Source organism: Girardinichthys multiradiatus, chromosome 1, assembly GCF_021462225.1.
Source record: "Girardinichthys multiradiatus isolate DD_20200921_A chromosome 1, DD_fGirMul_XY1, whole genome shotgun sequence".
Taxonomy (NCBI): Eukaryota; Metazoa; Chordata; class Actinopteri; order Cyprinodontiformes; family Goodeidae; genus Girardinichthys; species Girardinichthys multiradiatus.
Genome location: NC_061794.1, coordinates 10,841,889 through 10,863,771, shown reverse-complemented (window position 1 = coordinate 10,863,771; position 21,883 = coordinate 10,841,889). Strand labels below are relative to the sequence as shown.

The 21,883-nt window shown below is 40.2% G+C and overlaps 1 protein-coding gene across 4 annotated transcripts in view; it reads left to right on the top strand.

Moving 5' to 3' along the window:
• The window catches only part of chchd6a (coiled-coil-helix-coiled-coil-helix domain containing 6a), a 120,701-nt gene that overhangs the window by 58,947 nt on the left and 39,871 nt on the right, over positions 1–21,883 (top strand). For all 4 annotated transcript variants that reach the window (XM_047362405.1, XM_047362186.1, XM_047362253.1 and 1 more), the window contains one exon: positions 239–309. In XM_047362405.1, the coding sequence (XP_047218361.1) occupies positions 239–309 (71 nt within the window). The remainder of the gene's footprint in view (positions 1–238; positions 310–21,883) is intronic.

Sequence of the window (21,883 nt, the reverse complement as noted above, 5' to 3'; positions counted from 1 at the left end):
TTTTAAAAAAAGTGAATTTATGATTATCTGAAATCTGATATGTTATTTATGTTGCCAACTGGGCAAACACTTCCACCTCAGGGGCTGTCCGCACAAATCAACAACAAACAAATAAACATTATACATTTATGTCTCTTCTACATGTTCAAAAGGCAAACAAATGCATCCATCTAAAAACCTGAATAACACCGTTTTTGGCTTCTCTCTCCCTGTGTTGTTTTTGTGATAATATCCATAGAATTTGGAGAGATTCAAGGAGAGTAAAGATCAATTCCACCAAGCTGCCAGTGTGACAGAAGCAAGCATCAGGTGAGATGTGCACACAAATCATCCAAAATGCCCTCGCTTTTCCCAAGCTATCATCCCAACAGAGAAAGTTTGACAAATACTGTATGTCCGTGCATGCACACACTCTTTCCTACCTAAGTGCATTTGAACAACCACAAACCCAATTTGTAGCTACACAAAAGCTTGGAAATATTATACCCTGCAGCCGTTGGAAACACTCTTCCACATGCGGAATTGCAATAATCTAGCAGACTAGTGAATACCATGAGGCAGTTATTTTCTTTTCTTTACCTACTTAAATGTTTACACTCTCTGGAGCAAACTGACTTATGTGATAAATGTTTTAATTGGTTGCTTTAATTAAACGGAATTCAACAATAGTTTCACCAGCCTCATTTCTCACTCTGTAAATGTAATAAGGCACGGACGGAAAAAGATACCTAATTATTGCCACTGCAGAGTGTAAAACACACAAATTAAATTGGCATCAGAGACCAGACCTTGTCTTGCTGTTAAATGACAAGGGCCCTCAAAAAAAGCTGAAGTCCTCAGAAGAGATGCAAGGAAGAGTTCTCATCCCTAGGGTCAGAGTTTTTTCTTGTGGGTTAATTTTTCACTTTATATTAATGAAGTTCTCCTCATATTGCTAAGCAGAGATTACTTTAATTTTGTTTCTGTTCTCTACATTTTTTATATTTTTTTTTCTTAGCTGTGACTTTAAATGCTCTTTATTTAGTTGCTACCATGCTTCTTAATTAAAACAATATGTAAACAGAAAATCCGGTATATATGTTTAATAGATGCATAATGGTATAATAACAGGAAACAAGTAGTTAAAAGACCACATAGGTTTGTAGTTAAATCCATTTAGACTGAGATTGAAAAATGTTCCTATTCAGTCCAATAATAACCCAAATCATTAGTCTGTCTGTAAATAAAGGGTAAAAGAAAAGTTTTCCCTCTGTAAAAGAAAAAACAATATGTAGAATATCACCAGTCCACGGGTGGCCAGGCCATAACACGAAGGTCATTCATTTTCATCCGTCCCTTACGCAGCCACAAAACTCAGTAATACGATTTTTATACTGATTTATATACAAGATGTTATTTTTATATTCCGTTTTACACTAATAAAGAGCTGGGTGTTGGTTCAGGGCAGACTTAAGCCAAAACAATAAACAAAATCTATGTGACATATTAAACAAACTTTCCTATTCAAAATAAATAAACAGAATGACAATAAATAAAATGAATCCCAAAGTAAAATAAACTGGAAACTTCTCAGAATAACGTACAATATTGCAGGTTTTTGAAAATGGCACTCTACACCTAAGTTGAGGCTGCTTGGGATGAGCAGAGAATGAATGATGGGTGGTCAATGGCAACCTCATGTCATGCATCATAAAGAAAGTGATTTAAGTAAACAATGTTCTAGTTTTGCCTTAAAGCTGCATTAGGGAGTTCTGAAAAAACCATGCAGTTAGCCTGGAAATTTGAACAAGCACACCTTACAGGTCCCTCCTTCTTGCCCCCCACAGTCTGTGGCATGAGTGTCAGATTTCAGAGACACTTCAATGGAATTTACGCAGCTGCTACCCAAAAGTTGTAACATTACTTAATCTTATGGTACACGACCTTCTGTCTAATCAATTAAAATTCACTCTCCTCTGCATGTTTAGAGCTTGAAGTTGCTCAAAACTGCCAACCTTTTTTTTTCTATTTGATTAATTCAGCTAATTATTTTCTGACTTCTTGGAGGCACTCATGGGCTTTGTATGACGTATTGGCGTATGGGGGGGGCAGAATTATTAAATGTATCTCTGCAGTAAAACGTGAATCAAATAGTTCCTCAGACTATTGCTATCAAGTTCAGCAGAACCCTACTAATAACTCTTGAACTATGTTCACAATGAAAAACATCTAAAACATCTAGGAAACTGACAGGAATGGCCCACAGTGCACTAAACCCAAATTTAATATGAATGTAATGATCCCAGCAACTTTGCAGATGGCAAATGCAAAGTGAAAACTATATCAAAGCCTTAACTCTCCTTAGCTACTACTGTTTTTATGCCAGTCTATATCATTGCTTTTACTGTATATGTTCTGGTATGTATGTGTTCTGTGCTGTGTGGGAATTCACCATTTAACAATTGCAGTAAGTACTGTGCTGTGTTGTACAATACGTTTGAGTGAGCTGCATATTTGTATGTGTGTCTTTGTGCTTTCATCTATGTACAGAATTGAGAACAAGGTTTGCAACTTGCCGTGCTTAGAATGTCAAAAATCTGTGGAGCGTAACGTTACCAAACATTCTTCCTTTTACTTGCTGTAAGTTTCTTTTCTTCTCCACCCTACAAAACAAAGGTTTTCTTTATCTGTATTAATAATTTCCAGAATGTCAAAGTAGAAAGATTTTTAGCATTTATTATCATGTCGTGCTAATGGTTATTAGGTTGTCATAGTAGGGTTATGCTATACTCTACTTTGTAGACTCTGGGTCTGCACTGATCTTTACTCTGATTTATGCTCATTATCTAGGTTTCCTATCAAGATTTCCTTGATTGTATCCAAGCAAACTAAAATAGTTTGAAGAAATTGACCTCTAGCAATGGTATGTCCCATCAATTTCTCAAAGTACATGTGTTCATTGATGCAGAAATTGCTCTCCGTAAGCGATATCCACTATGTGAAGGCATTTTGCATCTGCTAACATGACTAGTGGCTAGTCTCTAGTCTAGATGTATGGTGTGTGTAAATGTATAAGGAAGAAACCGACCTCTCCACAGCATGAAGTATTAGAATGAGGCTAAGACAAGTAAGGCATATGTCCATGTTAGACTGCCCAGGTTATCATCCAAGTCATCCTAACGAGACCAGCTGTCTGTTATAGTGGTGTTGGAGCAAGGCCTAATAACAACCTTTGTCAGACTGTATCCCAGTCCCTGTCAAAGGATACGATTACGCAGCAGTACGTCTGTAAACACTGGCAAACAAAGTCAAGAGCCCTGGTTAAGAAACGGCTAGTGCTTATTATTTAATTCTAACTGCTACGTGTTATAGATTTTGCTGGAAATTGAAGCTTTGAGAAGCTGTTTCCTGAGTTGTGTTCAATATATGCAGTTGCTACAATTTTTAAAAAAATCTCTCAATCAATATTACGCTCCTGATCCACGTCAGAAGGTAGCAATAAACCTGCAACCATGATGAACTGTAAGGGACAATACAGCATTGAGGAATAGATAATGAATCTAGAGAGTAGAGAGGAGACTGCAGCACACAAGCAAACTTCTTCGCAGACAGCTGGTTGTTGATGACCGTTGAGGCAACAACTACTGACATCATGTACAATACAACAAATACTTTTTCACCTCATTGTATGTAAATATATACATGTATATAGTTTTTACATTATTATACTTTTTCTTGTCTTGGTTGTTTATTTATGTGTGTATATATATATATATATATTTTCTTTCGACTTTTTCCAATTTTTTCCAACCGTTTATTTTCAAAAGCATTTTACAGTCTGAATAATATCTATGTTCTTCTGTACTATGTTGTGTGTACATATTTACGCTTTTTATTCATGGTTATTCATAATTGTTTCCAACTATTAATTATTTATCCTTCCTAAAATTACCTTTCTCGAGGTGTACCTTTAACCTGTCCTGCTGCTGAAACGATTCAATTTCCCCCTACAGGGATGAGGTTTAATCTTATCCCTATATTAATAATTGTATAATTGCTATAGAATTTTGTGCTCATTTACTTGAATGTTTAGCGGGTGGATCCCTGAACCATCAAGCCGCTAGCATCTTATTAATTCGCTATTGTTCTTTGTACGGAGAATATCTCTCCTTTCTCTCTGTCTTTCCACCATCTTCTCTGCTTAAGACACTCTGAGGCCCACTAAGAATCTTCCTCACCACTATTAGGTTTTTTGCCTTAGGAGCTCTCTTAAGGCCTAAGGTGCTTTGTGAATAACCTTTATCTTACCGAGGAAAAATTGTAGAAAAACATAGAATTCAAGGAATTCTAAGGTTTTTCTTAAAATTACATACTTTGTGAAAACGGGCCCAGGTCACAGAACTAAGCCCAGGGAGACAGCCCCTAGGGGAAGTTCCAAGTAGTAAGCCACCCCCCATTCTTCCACAGTTGCAGCAACATAAGCTGAAAGCTCACAGGGCCTGTGATCATTGTGGATCACCTTGTATGATGGACATGGGGATCCTTAATGAGGGTTTGTGGTTCCATGTTTATTGTGAATCTATGATGTGAATGGGGCCTTTGTATATTTGATCCTTCTGTGTGTAGTTGTGTACCAACTTGAGAAGATGAAATTAATTGTTTGTTGATTTTGACACAAATGAGTATCCAAAAAAAACATATTTTTAGCATAGATTATATAAACATATAAATAATTTTGACACCCCTACTATCCGCTCAGATATTTGTCTTCTTCACAGTTTTGTCTCAGGGTCTCCCACTAATTTTTCTGTTTTTGGTTGGACTGGTCCCTGAAGGGAGTAGTTACCACATAGTAGGATCTTTCAGGTTTTCTCACATTTAATAGCCTTCCTTTCTAATTACACTAGACTGCCGGGTCTCCAAAGAAAGTTTATTGTTTCTTTCTGGCCATTTTGAGCCTAAAAACAAATAGCTTCTGATAATTCAGACACTAAACTAACCCACAGAATGCCATACTCTCTTTTCAGTCCCTTATCAAAAGGGTTTTCTAATAATCTGTTAGCCTTATCAGTGATTAGCAGCATTACTTGGAGACTGATGCAGAGAACTGGCAGATGAAGATAACAAGTCTTTATGAAAAATTCAGATAAGTCTTTAATTTGAACTATAATAGTACTATAAACTATAAACGTCTTAAATGTAACTCACTGTCACCCTGTCAAATATAGATAAGTCATCCCAAAACATTTTCCACCTTTGACATCTAATTCTCAATCTATAAGTTCCAATTTGTTGATGAACCCACTGTTGCCACCAGTAGCAACTTGAACTGTTCTGTACGTGTCTTCCAAAATAGGTTTGACATATAGTGTATCTTGTAAAATTCAACTAAAAACAAATTTCAAATTTCTTAGCAGGGGGAGCAACGTAAAAAATAAAGAAGCTGCAATAACCTTGTTGCACATTTTATGCACCTTTGGACCAAGTTTTAGCATTCGTTATTTGTATTCTTGGATACACAACAAAAACAAATTATAGTGAACATGATTAACCCAAAATAAAGATCTGCTGACCTTGTAAGATTTTCTTAACATTTGCTTACTTGCATCTTTTAACCAACACTATAGTTTGCACAGAACCGAATAGATAACTTTCGATAGAGGTATCAGTCATTAGAAGGGTACAAAAAAATTCCATGGCATTGTTAACTGTACATACTATGTCATAGTGTAAACAGTCGTCAGTAATTGAAGAAAATATGGGACAACAGAGAAAACTGGACAATTGTCCGGACTTGATGAAAAGTTGAGGCAAAAACTGGACAGAATGACTGTCAATAGTCAGACAGAAACCCTGGAAAAACGGCAAAATGTTTAGCAAGTATTTGTTGTGTTCTATGTGTGAAAAGCCATATTCTTTGGACTAAGAATCAGAAAGCCGTTTCTTCCTAAGAGAACCATACCTGGCTAAACTAACCGGATAAACTAAACCTTGAGAATGTATTATGGTTCGATTAAACCAAACTTTGTTTTCTTTGGCCACAGTAGAAGCATTGTTATCTGGGGTTGCTTTTCTTCCGATGGAACTGGGGTTTCAGTTAAGGTGGATGAAATTAGTAACAGTTTCAGATACACAGCCCAAGTCCTCACAGGCTGATAGATTTGGGATTTTGCAAGGTGGAGTGGGCAAATATTGTCAAGATCAAAGTCACTTGGTGTTTCAACAAAGTGTTTGTTTAAGGGTCTGCACACTTATGCAGCCAGGTAATTGCAGCTTTCTTGTTTTCTATATTTTTCTCCTACTGATTTTTTGTTTTTTTTGAAAAAAAGTCTAAATGCTTTTTCATGGTCTTATTGTTAAGCTCAAAAGCCTGTACGCATCTGTAGGGCTGTGTAAAGTTTTGAATGCAACTGTATGCCCAGAATTGTGAGATAGCTGTAGTACGGAATACAGCTTGGATAAGCAATGTTTAATTGAACTTTGATCGTAGAACAACGATGATCCTTGACAGATAGAAGGAGAATCATCAGTAACTCCTTCTGACCGTTCCTCACGTCAGGGGTCTGCAATATACAAAAAAGATTGTTAGTACATGATTTGTTAAGACCAGGCTTATTCATTCATCAAAGCCATTGTTGTAACCTCCTCGTATATGTTTACAAGAGGCAAAGTGAAGTCTGAGCACTAGTATATAGAAGAGACCCTCTTTTCCTGGCTGTGGATGCGATAAGTACGGAGGGATGGTAGAGGATGATTGAAGGAGTATACAGATACAAGATAGAGAAGAGGATGTGTACCTTCAGTCAATTGAAAAGCTGTCAAGGTGCAGGTGCATACAAGCTACAACCTGAAGATAAGAAGCAACCCTTTCTCTCTAGCTGTTTTCTTCTTCACCTTTCCTGCACTCGCTCTTGTTAACATCTCTCCCTTTCTCTTTTTCACCACAGCACCGGGATTAATCAGACTGGTAATGGTACAGCAGTCTGCTCAGGAATTCTGAGCGTCTAGCATGTCAAAAGTCAATTCCTGCCTCAGTAGATAAGACAGAACCTGTTTGCCTGACTATATGGTTTTATATTTGGATCCATTTAATAGTTTGCACATCTTGGATTTTACAAAGCAGTATACAAAATGTTACACTCTGTCCAATTCAAACTCAGCAAATTGGAATTTTTATAAAAATGCATGTATGTTATACATTTGAGTTTGATTTTCATTCTTAGAGAAGATAAAAAATAATTTTAAAATGCTCAAGCCAGCAGAGCCAGCCCATAATTAACCTGGCTTAATATAAAGAATGCAAAAGAGACAAACCTGTTAGGGAAAGTGTTAGTAGTCAAATAGTTTCATTAATGCTGCAAAGGAGGAAAATAACAACAATTAGAATTTATTTGTAATTACTTTTTACCTCCTTTATTTAAAAGTATAAAGTTAAACCAAAAATGTAAAAATACCGGTTTCTGTTGAACACACTAAATCAGTAAGGTAGCATTTGATTTAAAATAAAAATAGCTCTTTCACAAAGAAAGAAATGTATTCAGTGTGGGAATTTAACAGGGGAATTGTAAGTTATTTAAAAATATATATCAAAATGCTAAAATGCATGGATTTCCTAATCTGCAGTACTAGAGAGGCACTGCATTCACCACCCCATACTAGTTTATACACTGCTCAAAAAAAACTCAAGGAAAACTGTGAAAGCACATTAGATCTCTGTAAAAAAAAAACTGCTGGATATCCATATTTACATGGAATAATTAATGTGTTATGTACAAAAGGAGGACACATCATTTGATGAAAATGAAGATTATCAACCACCGGAGGGCTTGATCCGATGTCCCATAGAAATTTAAACTGAAAAACTAATACGGCAGGATTTGCTGAAATGTCTTTGCAGCAACTCAAAAAGGTACTCGGTAGTTTGTATGGTGCCCATGTGCTTGTATGCATGCTTAGCGGGTCATGCTCCTTATGAGATGACGGATGGTGGCCTGAGGAATCTCCTACCTGATCCTGACCAGGGCATCACTAAGCTCCTGGACAGTCTGAGGGTCAACTTGGTGGAGTCGTATGGACCTAAACCAGTGGTGGATGCTGGTCTTTCAAGGAGGGGAAGCTCAATTTCAAGATCGCTGATTCGCTGTCAATCAAAAAGGGATTCAATCTCAGACAGATCTTCCAATCATGCAGAAGCTGAGTGTCCGGGCCAGCCGAGGCCAGCCCATTGCCAATAGAGCCCCAGAGACGCTGAGCATCCGATGGGCGGGACAAAATCCAGCTTTTTTGCTTCGCTATTGAACTCACTGTTTAAAGCACTGTGAAGCTGCGGGAACGAGTGAGAGGAAAGCCGCATCGTTACCAGTGACAAGAAGCTGATTCTGAACAAAAGTTGAGCGTGTTGTAGCGCATATTTAGTCAATGACATGTACACACAACAGTATATATGTGATCACTTATTTTTTGACATTTTAGGGGAAGCTGAGCTTCCCTTGCAATCTTAGAGCAATCGCCACTGCCCTAAACATGATGTCCCAGAGATGTTCTATTGGATTTAGGTCAGGGGAGCATGGAGGCCAATCAATGGTATCAATTCTTTTATCCTTCAGGAACTACCTGCATATTCTTGCCACATAAGGCCAGGTATTATCATGCAACAGGAGGAATCCAGGACCCACTGCTTCAGGGAAGGGTCTAATTATAATTATAAGTTATTCATCCCGATACTTAATGGTACTCAGGGTTCTGTTGTTTATTCTGTACAGGTCTGGATATGCCTGCCCAGACCAACACTGACCCACCACCAAACTGATCATGCTGAATAATGTTGCAGGCAGCATAATGTTCACCACAGCTTCTCTAGACCTTTTCATGTCTGTCATATGAACTCAAAGTGAACCTGCTTTCATCTGTGGAAAGAACAGGGTGCCAGTGCCGAATCTGCTAATTCCTGGATTCTCTGGCAAATGCCAGTCTTGCTCCACGTACCGGGCAGTGAGCACGGGGCCTATTAGAGAATGTCAGGCCCTAAGGCCGCCCTCAAGAAGTCTTTTTCTAATGGTTCAGTCAGAGACATTTAAGACAGTGACCCGCTGGAGGTCTCTATTGCCCCTTTTCCACTGGCTCGATTTGGCTCCGCATGGCTCCACACGGCTCTGCATATTGTGTGGTGCATTTCCATAGGCTCGCTTTCGCTCCACTAAAGGAAACACCTGCTGGAGGTGCAGCCTTAAAGCGATGTGCGGTGAAACCTTGGCTGGCCATTTGATCGGCTACATCAGCAAACAACTTTTCATTCCGTGTCGCCCCATCCAGCTGCCGCTGAATATTGCAGTCTCCTATTGCAGTCGCCAGAAAAGCTTGCACCTCGTCGTTGCTCCAAGGGGTGACTTTTCCGGATAACTGTGCAGACTCCGTCATATGTTTCTCTCACTCGCTTGAATGCACGTTTGAAGACGTCGGTTGTTTTTTTTACGCTGGTCAACTCTTACGGCTGGCCGCGCCCACGGCCAATCCGTGAATAGCGGTTTGTTCACGTCACGTACAGTACCGACTGGGCCTCGCTTAGCCCAGCTAAGAAGGAGGTACCAAAAAAGTAGGTACCAGTACTGAAATAACTGTAATGGAAATGTTCGCGAAGCGAGCTGAGTGGAGCCGAGTTGGGCCAAATAGAGCCTTCCTGCTTCCGCCTCTCTGCCTGCTCAGATGCTTTTCTCCTAAGCTCCCTGCTTGATTGCGTTCTTTTACTCCTAACTTTTTATCTCTTAGCCAAAATTACGGAAATATTGGACTAAAACTACTTCTAACCAGCGACTCCCAAGGATTATTATTATATTTATTTTATTTTTTTCTAAAGGATTTTGATGTTTTTATAATCAAACTCGAAGTTGACGCCAGCTAATCAGCACAAAATGCCTCCCTTCACCACAGAGGACTTTTACAAAAATTGGCTGTTTTGGTGATGAAAATCCATCGACTAGAAGTGAATGTGAAGATGAATATGGGGTACAGCGATGAATCAACTCTGCCTGTGATCCCAAACAGTGACAGCCAGCTCAACAACTCAGCCGGCAATCAGAACACAGAGAATAAACCTACCGGCAGACCCCCCTGGCATGTTTTAGGCGCATGCCCAAAAAAATCAAGGTGGACGACTCACTGGAAGATCTCAGCAATTAAATAAATTAGAATGGCCAGAATTACAGAGAAATGCCCCCATTTCCCCTGGGAAAAGGAGACTTCGACAGTGAGCTGCTGTAACAACAACTGATAGGAGTGAGACAGCTGGAAATAATGGAATTCCCCTCCAGAACAGATTTGCTCCACTACAGAATGAAAACCAGGAAAATGATCCATCTTCTGAGAACAATAAAAGGTTTGAGAACAACCTTCATTCTAAACATTCTTCCCCTAAGCTGCCAGAGAAAAAGCGCCCCACCGGACCAAGAACCCTAATAGTGGGCAACACAGCTGTGGATGGAATTAAAAACTTCTGCAACAAGAAAAACACAGAAGTTATGATTGGTACCAGTAACGTGGTGTCTGATATCTCAGGGAATATTCTTGCAATCACGGAAAAGCGCCCGTCTCTAGAAAACCTCATTATACACTGTGGATGACATGGTTAAGAAAAAAAAATCAGAAGGACTGAAGGAGGATTTCACTCGTCTTCTGAATATTGTTGGAGGTCTCAATATCAAGGTGTTTCTCAGCAGACCCTTTGCACTGATTTTCTGTAGAGATTAGATTTTTTCGAGACTTCTGATGATTAATAAGTGGTTGAAAAAAACATGTGCTACCACACCTGTGAACTTTATCGACAACTTTAATATTTTTGGGGAAAAAAGACAACTCTTCAAGCAAGATGGTTTCTGTTTGAACAAGCCAGGAGCCAGACATCTCACATCTAATCTCTTCTATTCAGTAAATAATACGCCAGCAGCTTCGACTTTCAGCAGAGAACATGGAGTATCAACAACAATGATAACGCTGCCTCCAACAGCTCCAGCTGAAACAACCGGCCAGTTGGCTGAGAAAGAGAGGTCATCACAAAAGGTCTCCCCGTCGAAATCCACAGGAGAGGTGGACCCCGCCGTTATACCCCCAAAACCTAGACCCAGACCGACAATCCCGGTAAACGCCTCTCACCCCAGACCCCGACCCAGACTGCACCTAACTCTCCCATCTCCCCACTGAGCCCGCTTTTTGCTTTACTGGATTCTGATAACATGAAAGCAGCTCTTAAAATTGGGACCCAAATGGCTCTGACCTCTTCTCCATTCAACACCCCCCATGGCCGAGGCCCTGCTACTGGACCAACATCTTCCAAATGCCGCAGAGCCCAACCTCCCCTCTATCTCCTCCTGATCAGGACCTTCAAATTACTTCTCTGTGATACAGTCTAGGTCCCAGTGGTAACTCTATCAGAAATGGTCATGTCCAGGAAAAACGTGGGCCCCTATTGTAAAATCTCTGTGCTTATATGTGACAGAAAGAACAAAGACAAAAGGATAAGAGACAGTAATAAACAATCAACAAAAGCCATAAACTGTCAGGTACAAGACACACAGTTAATATCAACAACTAAGTCATATAAACTGGCTTTACTGAACATTAGATCTCTGTCAAGAAAATCATTTTTAATCAATGACTTCATTACTGACCGCAATCTTGATGTTATTGTTATGTTTTTAACAGAAACATGTTTACATGAATTTAATGAACCTCCCATTCTGACATAGTCGACGCCTCCAAACTACAATTTTCTTTGTGAGAGCAGACAGCAAAGAAAAGGTGGAGGGGGGGCCACTTTGTTTAAAGATTTATTAGAGTGTAAAAAAGTATTTCTGGGCAAATGTGATTCTTTTGAATATTTGGCTGTCCAGGTAAAGAGCCCGGTCCGAACTCCAGCTGAAACAACCGGCCAGTTGGCTGAGAAAGAGAGGTCATCACAAAAGGTCTCCCCGTCGAAATCCACAGGAGAGGTGGACCCCGCCGTTATACCCCCAAAACCTAGACCCAGACCGACAATCCCGGTAAACGCCTCTCACCCCAGACCCCGACCCAGACTGCACCTAACTCTCCCATCTCCCCACTGAGCCCGCTTTTTGCTTTACTGGATTCTGATAACATGAAAGCAGCTCTTAAAATTGGGACCCAAATGGCTCTGACCTCTTCTCCATTCAACACCCCCCATGGCCGAGGCCCTGCTACTGGACCAACATCTTCCAAATGCCGCAGAGCCCAACCTCCCCTCTATCTCCTCCTGATCAGGACCTTCAAATTACTTCTCTGTGATACAGTCTAGGTCCCAGTGGTAACTCTATCAGAAATGGTCATGTCCAGGAAAAACGTGGGCCCCTATTGTAAAATCTCTGTGCTTATATGTGACAGAAAGAACAAAGACAAAAGGATAAGAGACAGTAATAAACAATCAACAAAAGCCATAAACTGTCAGGTACAAGACACACAGTTAATATCAACAACTAAGTCATATAAACTGGCTTTACTGAACATTAGATCTCTGTCAAGAAAATCATTTGTAATCAATGACTTCATTACTGACCGCAATCTTGATGTTATTGTTATGTTTTTAACAGAAACATGTTTACATGAATTTAATGAACCTCCCATTCTGACATAGTCGACGCCTCCAAACTACAATTTTCTTTGTGAGAGCAGACAGCAAAGAAAAGGTGGAGGGGGGGCCACTTTGTTTAAAGATTTATTAGAGTGTAAAAAAGTATTTCTGGGCAAATGTGATTCTTTTGAATATTTGGCTGTCCAGGTAAAGAGCCCGGTCCGAACCATGTTCTTGAATACTTACAGGCCTCCTAAGTCCAAAACAAACTTTTTCAGTGATTTTGATGAGCTTTTATCTGTGATATGTGTTGATTATGACTGTTTAATTATTGTGGGAGACTTCAACATTCACATGGACAATCCTGAAGACTGAAGTGCAATAGTGTCTATGTGACACTCTTAGAAATTTTGGTTTGACTCAACATGTTAAAGAGCAAACGCACAAACGGGGACATATTTTGGACTTGATCATCACTACGTGTCTAAACATTTCCAAGGTGTCTGTAACTGATGTTGCCCTATCTGACCACTTTTCTGTTATTTTGCCAAAGAGACATGATAAGAAAAGGCATCTTTAAGGACGGTGCTGCTGAAACCTTTAACCAGATTTACTCTTCTACCTCCACTTTGCCCTGTAACACTGTAGATGAGCTGGTAGATAACTTTCATTCTAAAATCTCAGACATCATTGATTCAATTGCTCCAATTAAAGTGAAAGTCGTTTCTGGGAAGAAAATGCCTTCATGGAGAAGTGCTCCACCAGTCAGAAGTGAAAAAAAGGAGTGTCGAAAAGCTGAACGCAGGTGGCGAAAGACCGGACTCCAGGTTCGCTATATTATCTATAAAGAGAGACTATACAGATATAACCTATGAAAAATACAAGGGAATCTTTCTTTTTTGAGATCATCAGCAAAAACATAAACAATGCTCGTGCACTATTTGTCACGGTCGACAGGTTAACAAACCCTCCTGTAACTGTAGCATCTGAACTCCACTCTACCAGGGCCTGCAATGAATTTGCTAAATTCTTTACTGAAAAAACCTAAAAATCAGAGGGGCAGTCAGCACATCCACATCAACTCCAGTACCAATGCAGTCTCCAACTAGAACTGATTTTGACAACATTTCCCAATTTTATCAAATAAACTACAAAAACTTAGAAGAAAGCTGTTCTTCCTGCTGTCTCGATGTTTTACCCACAGCTTTCCTTAAGAAAGCTTTGCCTGTAATAACATCTGATTTAACACAAATAATAAACACGTCCCTTTTGTCAGGTGTTTTCCTCCAGGCCCTGAAAACAGCAATTATCAAACCTCTATTGAAAAAGAGCAACTTAAACAAGCTGCTACTACAGAACTACAGGCCTATATCAAACCTCCCCTTCATCAGTAAGATTATTGAAAAAGCTGTGTTTCAACAGTTAAACAACTTCCTAACAATGACCAACCGCCTTGATGTCTTCCAGTCAGGCTTCCGATCTCACCAGGTGATTATGGACCCATTATAGCACTGGGTAAATGCTTAGAAGAAATCAATGCATGGATGGGCCAAAATTTTCTTCAGCTGAATCAAAACAAAACTGAAGTAATAATCTTTGGACCAAAGGAAGAGCATTTAAAAGTTAGCCCACAGCTTCAGTTAACACAACTAGAAACCACCATTCAGACTCGAAACCTGGGTGTAGTGATGGACTCAGACCTGAACCTTCAGAGGCACATAAAGAGAGTAATAAGGTCAGCCTTCTATCACCCAAAGAACATCTCCAGGATTAAAGGACTAATGTCTCAGCAGGACCTTGAAAAATGTATTCATGCGTTCATCTTTATTAGAATTGATTACTGCAATGGTGTCTTCACAGGTCTGCCTAAAAAGTCGATCAGACAGCTGCAGTTGATCCAGAACGCTGCTGCCCGCGTCCTCACTAGAACTAAGAAAGTGGAACCAACCCAGTTCTAAAGTCCCTACACTGGCTCTCTGTAGCTCAGAGAATAGACTTTAAAATACTTCTGTTAGTCTATAAATCACTGAATGGCTTAGCACCAAAAATGTCGAATGTCGAAAGCAGATGAAATTGAGGTTCATTGGACCAGGAAATGTTTTTTCTTAATCTGTTACCGTCCAAATTTAATGAGATTGTGTGAATTGCAGCCTTAGTTTCCTGTTCTTAATAGAATGGAGTGGCTCTCTCGGCTTTTCTCTGCTGCTGTAGCTCTAGTGTGAGGCGACTGTGGCTCAGTAGGAAAAGTAGTCGTTTTGCAATCAGAAGGTTGTGGGTTCAATCCCAACTTCCTCCTGCCATATATTGATGTGCCTGGGCAAGGCACTTAACCTCAAGTTGCCTACCGATCTGCGTATCGTAATCTGCGTATCGGTGTGAGCGTTAGTGAGTGCGATTGGGTGAATGTGGCTCTAGTGTAAAGCGCTTTGAGCAGTCTGTATGACTGGAAAAGCACTATATAAGTTCAGTCCATTTACCATTTAGTGCTTCAAGATTGGACCTGTTGTGCATTTAGAGATAATATTCTGCATATCTTGGGTGTAACAAGTGGTTAGTTGAGGTATTTTTCTATCACTTTGAACCATTCTGTCTTTCCCCCTTTTACCTCACACAGCTGCCACTTACTAGATATGCTCCTTTTCTCAACTCATCATTTTCTTTAAACCCCAAAGATGGTTGTGTGTGAAAATCCTAGTATATCTGCAGATTCTGGAATACTCAACCCAGCCTGTTTGGGTCTAACAACCACAGCATGTTCAAAATCACTTAAATCCCCTTTGTCCAGTGTTTTGATGCTTGTTTTTAACTTCAGTAAGTTGTCCTCACCATGTTTAGATGCCTAAATGCATTGTGCTGCTGCCATGTTATTGTCTGGTTCGTTATTTGTGTTTACAAGGAATTAAACATGTGGCCGGTAAGTGTGCATATACATAAATGTAGACCAGAGGTAATATCCAAGAAACAAACTTATTATGACAGCATAAACATTTAAAGAGGGGGTGCTATATATGTTGCACGCCATGAATCAAAACAGATTTCTGGAAAAGTGTTTTTTTGGGGGTTTTTTTGGGCTGTTAATTCGCTCATTTAGAATTTTATAAATGGAGGAAAAAAGAAAAGCATTTACAAAATCTAAGCACAGACCTGAGCCAGGACCAGAAGGATGCCTCTGCCTCTTCAGAGATGTCAGGTTTTGATGAGTTAAGATGTCACCTGTCAAACTGTCTTTAAAGCACAGAAAAACAAAACCCTACTCAGCAGCATTAGTGTTATGTGCTACTGTAAGCATACATGGCATACAGACATGAACTGTTTCTAGCCCTATAACACATACAGTACATGCTCACAGGAGCAAAAAAGGCTGGTGGGAACTGGAACAGTGGGCACGGTGTGATGTATGACAGCTGCATTCGTACACTGTGTGAGGACAGATACAAACACTTGCTTCAGAATGCCAGGTTTTTATTTAAACTGGTCAACAAATGATTGGTTAACTTAGCATTTACCAATATGGAGTTGTGACTCAGTTTGTGGCATGTAAGGAACCTGAGAAATAACAGTTTGCATAAACAGGACTGAATAAGTCCAGTTATTATTGCCGTACATGATTGACACTGTCAGTGTTTGAATGTTTTAAACTTGACATTGACCCACTGAGTTACATGAACCCAGTGTTGTATTGTTCCATATCTGTGTTAAGAAGGTTTAGTTTAAACCTGCTTGTCTAATATAATACATGTCCCACAGGTTAGGACTATAAAATTACAGTGTGTTCCTTTTAAAGCCAGCTGTGCCTATATTTTGTTCAAAGTAATGGGCTATCCAAGAGAATGTTGCACCTAGAATATAACATGTATTCTGGTAATAAAAGTTAACTAACATGTTTGTCTCATCTGTGTTTGTCATGGTGAATGAACTTTTAACTAGGACGGGCCACCTCAGTTTAAGTATTGGTTTCATCTGATTTTGAGATTGCGAAAACTTGACGTTTTTGAAGTGAAAGAAGAAATTATTGAAACTGGAGTATAAATCCTTTGGGTGACTTGTGTTGAAGCACCCAATGGACATCACAGGCCCCCTGCTGGACCCCCTGCAGTTTGCCTACCAGGCAAACTGGACGGCAGATGATGCAGTCAACTTGGGACTACAGTTCATCTGGCAACACCTCGACCACCCAGGGACGTACGCCAGTATCTTGTTTGTGGACTTCAGCTCGGCCTTCGACACCATCAACCAAGACATCCTCCATTAGATGCTCAAAGTCCTGGCTTCCCCCTTTCAGTAAATCACCAGTTTCCTGAAGGACCGGCAGCAGCAGGTGAGGCTAGGGAGCATCTTCTCCTGCACAAGATCAATAAGCACTGGTCCCCCCCAGGTGTGTGTTCTCTCCCGATTCTTCTTTTCCCTCTACACAAACAACTGCATCTCAGCGGACCCCTGAACTTTGCAGATTACACTACTGTCATCAGTCTGATCCAGGACAGTGATGAGTCTACATCCAGACAGCAGGTGGATTGGCTGGTACACTGGTGTGGTCAGAACCACCTTGAACTAAACCCACTCGAGACTGTGGAGATGATGGTGGACTACTGGAGAAAACCACCCCCCACACCCCTCACCATCCACAACAACACCCTATCTGCTGTGGACCCAAAGGTGCTCTATTGGATTGAGATCTGGTGACTGTGGGGGCCAGTTGAGTACAGTGAACTCATTGTCATGTTCAAGAAACCAGTCTGAGATGATTCATGCTTTATGACATGGCACATTATCGCGCTGGAAGTAACTATCAGAAGATGGGTACACTGTGGTCATAAAGGGATGGACATGGTCAGCAACAATACTCAGGTAGGCTGTGGTGTTGACACGATGCTCAATTGGTACTAAGAGGCCCAAAGTGTGCCAAGAAAATATTCCCCACACTATTACACCACCACCACCAGCCTGAACCGTTGATAAGGCAGGATGGATCCAGATGCCAAATTCTGACCCTACCATCCAAATGTCACTGCAGAAATCGAGACTCATCAGACCAGGCAACGTTTTTCTAATCTTCTATTGTCCAATTTTGGTGAGCCTGTGCGAATTGTAGCCTCGGTTTCCTGTTTTTAGCTGACAGGACTGGCACCCGGTGTGGTCTTCTGCTGCTGTAGCCCATCCGCCTCAAGGTTCGACGTGTTGTGCGTTCAGAGATGCTCTTCTGCATGCTTCTGCATGCCTTGGTTGTAACGAGTGGTTATTTCAGTTACTGTTGCCTTTCTATCAGCTTCAACCAGTCTGGCCATTCTCCTCTGACCTCTGGCATCAACAAGGCATTTGCGCCCTCAGAACTGCTGCTAACTGGATATTTTCTCTTTTTCGGACCATTCTCTGTAAACCCTAGAGATGGTAGTGCATGAAAATCCCAGTAGATCAGAAGTTTCTGAAATACTCAGACCAGCCCGTCTGGCACCAACAACCAACAATCACGTTCAAAGTCACTTAAATCACCTTTCTTCCCCATTCTGATGGTCGATTTGAACTGCAGCAGATCGTCTTGACCATGTCTACATGCCTAAATGCATTGAGTTGCTGCCATGTGATTGGCTGATTAGAGATTTGCGTTAATGAACACGTGTACCTAATAAAGTGGCCGGTGAGTGTACAAACAGAAATGGTCTCTAATGTTTGCTTCGCTTCAGGTTTCTACAGGATTTAGGTCAGGGAACTGAGATGATCATTGCAAAAGGTTAGCTTTATGTCCATTTTGAACTTTATGAACCATTTTGATGTTGATTAGGCCATATTACTATCCTGCTGATAGATGCGATGATGGCCCATTTTCAGTTTTCTGGTAGAGTCTACCTGAATCCTACTCTAAATGTTCTGGTATTTAATACAGTTCATGACACCATGTAATCTACCAAGCTTCCTAGGACCTCTGAAACAGAAACAGGGCCACAGCATCAAAGATCCCCCACTATACGTAACATTGAGAATAGGGTGTTTTCCACGTATTCATCCCTTATCTCATGCCAAACTCAACAGTAGTGTTGGTTGCTCATCTGACCAAAGCACAATTTTTCACTGGTTGTTATGGAGACTTGGAAAATACACTACTCTTTGTTGCAGCTCTCTAACAGGGAGCTTTTGAGATGTTTCTACCTCCTTTACCTGCCTGCTCACTATATCCCCTGAGAAGATAATTGTAGGTCCTGGGCCTGCAGCTAAAGCAAAATGGCTTCTGTGTCATTGCCTATTTATACCCCAGGGAAACAGAAAGTTGTGGATTACTAATTAGAAGTTGTTTGGGGTACCAGTAATTGTGCCACCACTGATCTGGTTCAAAACAGTTATTAAGTGTGCAATTTTCCTCTGTGGAATAAATGTACTCAAATAAAAGCTTGAATTTTTTAGTGCAAAATGATGCTACTATTATAAAATATATTTTTTCCACCAAATGCCAAAGTTTGTAGCCAGATGATTTTCTTGCGTGTGCGGTGTTTGTCATAAAATAATTAAGAAAATTGTCTTCTCTTTGTTTGTTTATTGTGGGCGCTAATTCTGTTAGATGTTAATAAGATTTTCTAATTACTTGGCTAAAACGCAGTGCAGATTCCTGTCCTCTGTAGTTGAAGGGACAGAAATAAAATGTTGTCTTTTATGTGTTTAGCCAGAGCCATTAAGGAAGGCACAAAAACATCACTCTTCATTCGTAGCTTGAATCAGAGGCGATGAAAGCATCTTCTTTATCAGTCTTGTAGCCTTGCCAGATGCCTTTGTAGTTTGCCGTGTGTTTCTGTGTCTTCTGTTCTCCAGATTTTCTGCATTCATTCTGTTCCCTCTCTTTGTTTTTGGTGCGCCGCGCGGTCCAGAAGTCTGAGGCCTCCGTGTTCCGCCCACTCCCGTCTTCTCTCCCGAAGATTAAATGCAAAGGACAGCGCCAATAATTAAGGAACTAATCTCGCTGTTTATGTTTTGTCATATTTGCTGCTTACAGATGCGTGGAGAGCTCCCCCCAAATAATGAATGCTTCCTTGTGCATTAAAACATTTAACGACAACGGCTCTGTATGTGGCTCAGCGGACTGCCAGGGACGACGCTTTACCTCATTCCAGCTAAAAAAAAAAAGAGAAGCCCTCGCCACAGCAGGCTCTCTTTTTATTATTTATTTCTGCAAGCGCTTCGGTTAATACTGTTGATTTAAAACCTCACCTTCAATTTGGTGTAGCATGTGGACTGAGCTTTACCTTTTTGCTGCAGCTTAACCAATTTTCTGCTTCAAGCTCCTTTAATAAACCTCATAGCACTATCAGGGGGCTTCAGCCTCCCTGATGAAGGCCAGTTATTTCAAATTAAAGGAGAGTTTCTTATCTTCTGTGGACTCAAATAGAGGGGAGAGATAAAGATGGCGTGCTTTGGTGTCGTACTGTCTGTGTAGTTAATGCGGTGACCAGGAAGGAGGAGGGAAATCAGGAAAAGCAAAAAGACCCGAGTTGGAGGGAAAACAAAAAAGTGGAGGAAGGCAGATCAAACAGGCAACATGAAGGAGCGGTGTTTGTTTGGAGGAACAGAGAAATCTGATAGGCTGTCATCTTTGTGAAACAATTATCCGAGGGAACGCCATTAGATCCTTTGTTCCTGCATCGTTTTATCTCGATTTGTTTTTCTGTTTCTCTCATCATTTCTGTGTATTTTTCTCTTTAACCTTCGCTACCCATGCTCAGAAAAACTCCATTATTGCCTCCGTGATGGCTCTACAGACGCTAACGTCTGTGTGGATACGGGTATGCTGTAATTGAAATGACTGAGGTCAGCTCTCCTCCACAGTCAAAAGCAAAATGAGTCTTTAATTTAGCTTTCAAAAAAAAACAACGTGGCGTTAAACGCTCCTCACAGATCAGATGTGTGTGCAGGGACACCGAGAAAAAAAATTAACACATTGGCATGCAGGAACATGTGCGCGTGTGTGTGTTCTGATGTTTAAAGTTTAACACAGTGTGTGTTGGCATTGGCATTCATGCACGAGCCTCCCTGTACCTGTGTGGGCGTACATAACTTGCTTGTCTCTACTTCAATCAGTCAGAATCTATTACAGCAAGACGTCGAGGCAACAAGCCTGTCATCCTTAACATTCACAGAGATCGACAGCCAAAGAGAAATTATAATACAGCCCACATATCAAATTAAGCTCAACTAACTCAATCTCTAAGAGCTCACTTTTCTGCTGCATTTGATCAGAATGAGCCTACCCACTCAATTAAGTGTGATTTAGTGCCAATTGTGTGATTTACAGTGAAGCACATACCATCCGCCCCACTCGTTGTTAAACAGCCTCCCGTCGGTGGCGATGTAACTTGTTTTTCATCTTTTTCTTTTATTATCTTTTTTTTTTTTATTCAAACACATCTTGAAAAGAATTATCACACCAGAAAAAGTCAGACTGAACCTGCTTCGAAAACTTTAAATATAAAGCAGCTGTTGTCTCACTGACTTGTACATTAAAAAAAAATATGCTGAACAGGATTTACAGTTCAGACCAAAACCCTTAATAGGTATTTTGTATATATTACTATATGTTATATATCACCAAGTCATATTTGTAGTGATATATAATTACAAGGAGTGTAGTGATTAATCCAGCTGACAAGATGAAGATGAAAAATAATATTGGGTTCAGAAAAATAGACAAGACAATGTTTTTGGGAAAACTAGTATAATTCTTCTGTTTTTTCAGTTAAAGGTTTCACAATTTTCAAATTGTTTTCAAGAATTTCTAAACAGTGTAGAATAACCCAGTCCAAGACTGAAACAATTATCTGAGTTAACGCCATTAGATCATTTGTTCCTGTGTCAAGAAGGACATGACCACTGGACTTTCATTGTAATGCCACAAAACACCAGACAATTCCACTACCATACTAGTGTTTTTAAAACCCTAAAATACTTTTTTTAGGTTTAGCTTTCGCACCTTGTTTCTCCTGCATGGTTTTCAGTGGGTTTGTGCTTAGCACGCCCTTTTCTTGTAGTCATCTTCATAATATCTAGTCAGCTCAGCTTTGGCTCCTGTTTTCTTCTTGTGTGACCTGCCGCCTTCTCTGCATCTGTTCTTTTTTTCATTCCCTGAAGTGTTTCCAGGATATTGGAAGCAGAATTGGCTTGCATGATTTACAAAGGTTTAGTGTCTTTGAAAGACACTAAACCAGCCCTAACTCTAACCCATTTGTTGTAAACAGTTTATTTTTAGAAAGGTACAACTATTTTCAGTACATTTTAAGGGTTTGTGAAAGACAGGACCATTCTAATTTTGAAGACTCTAGATAAATAGTTTTTCTGTATTATGTCCTA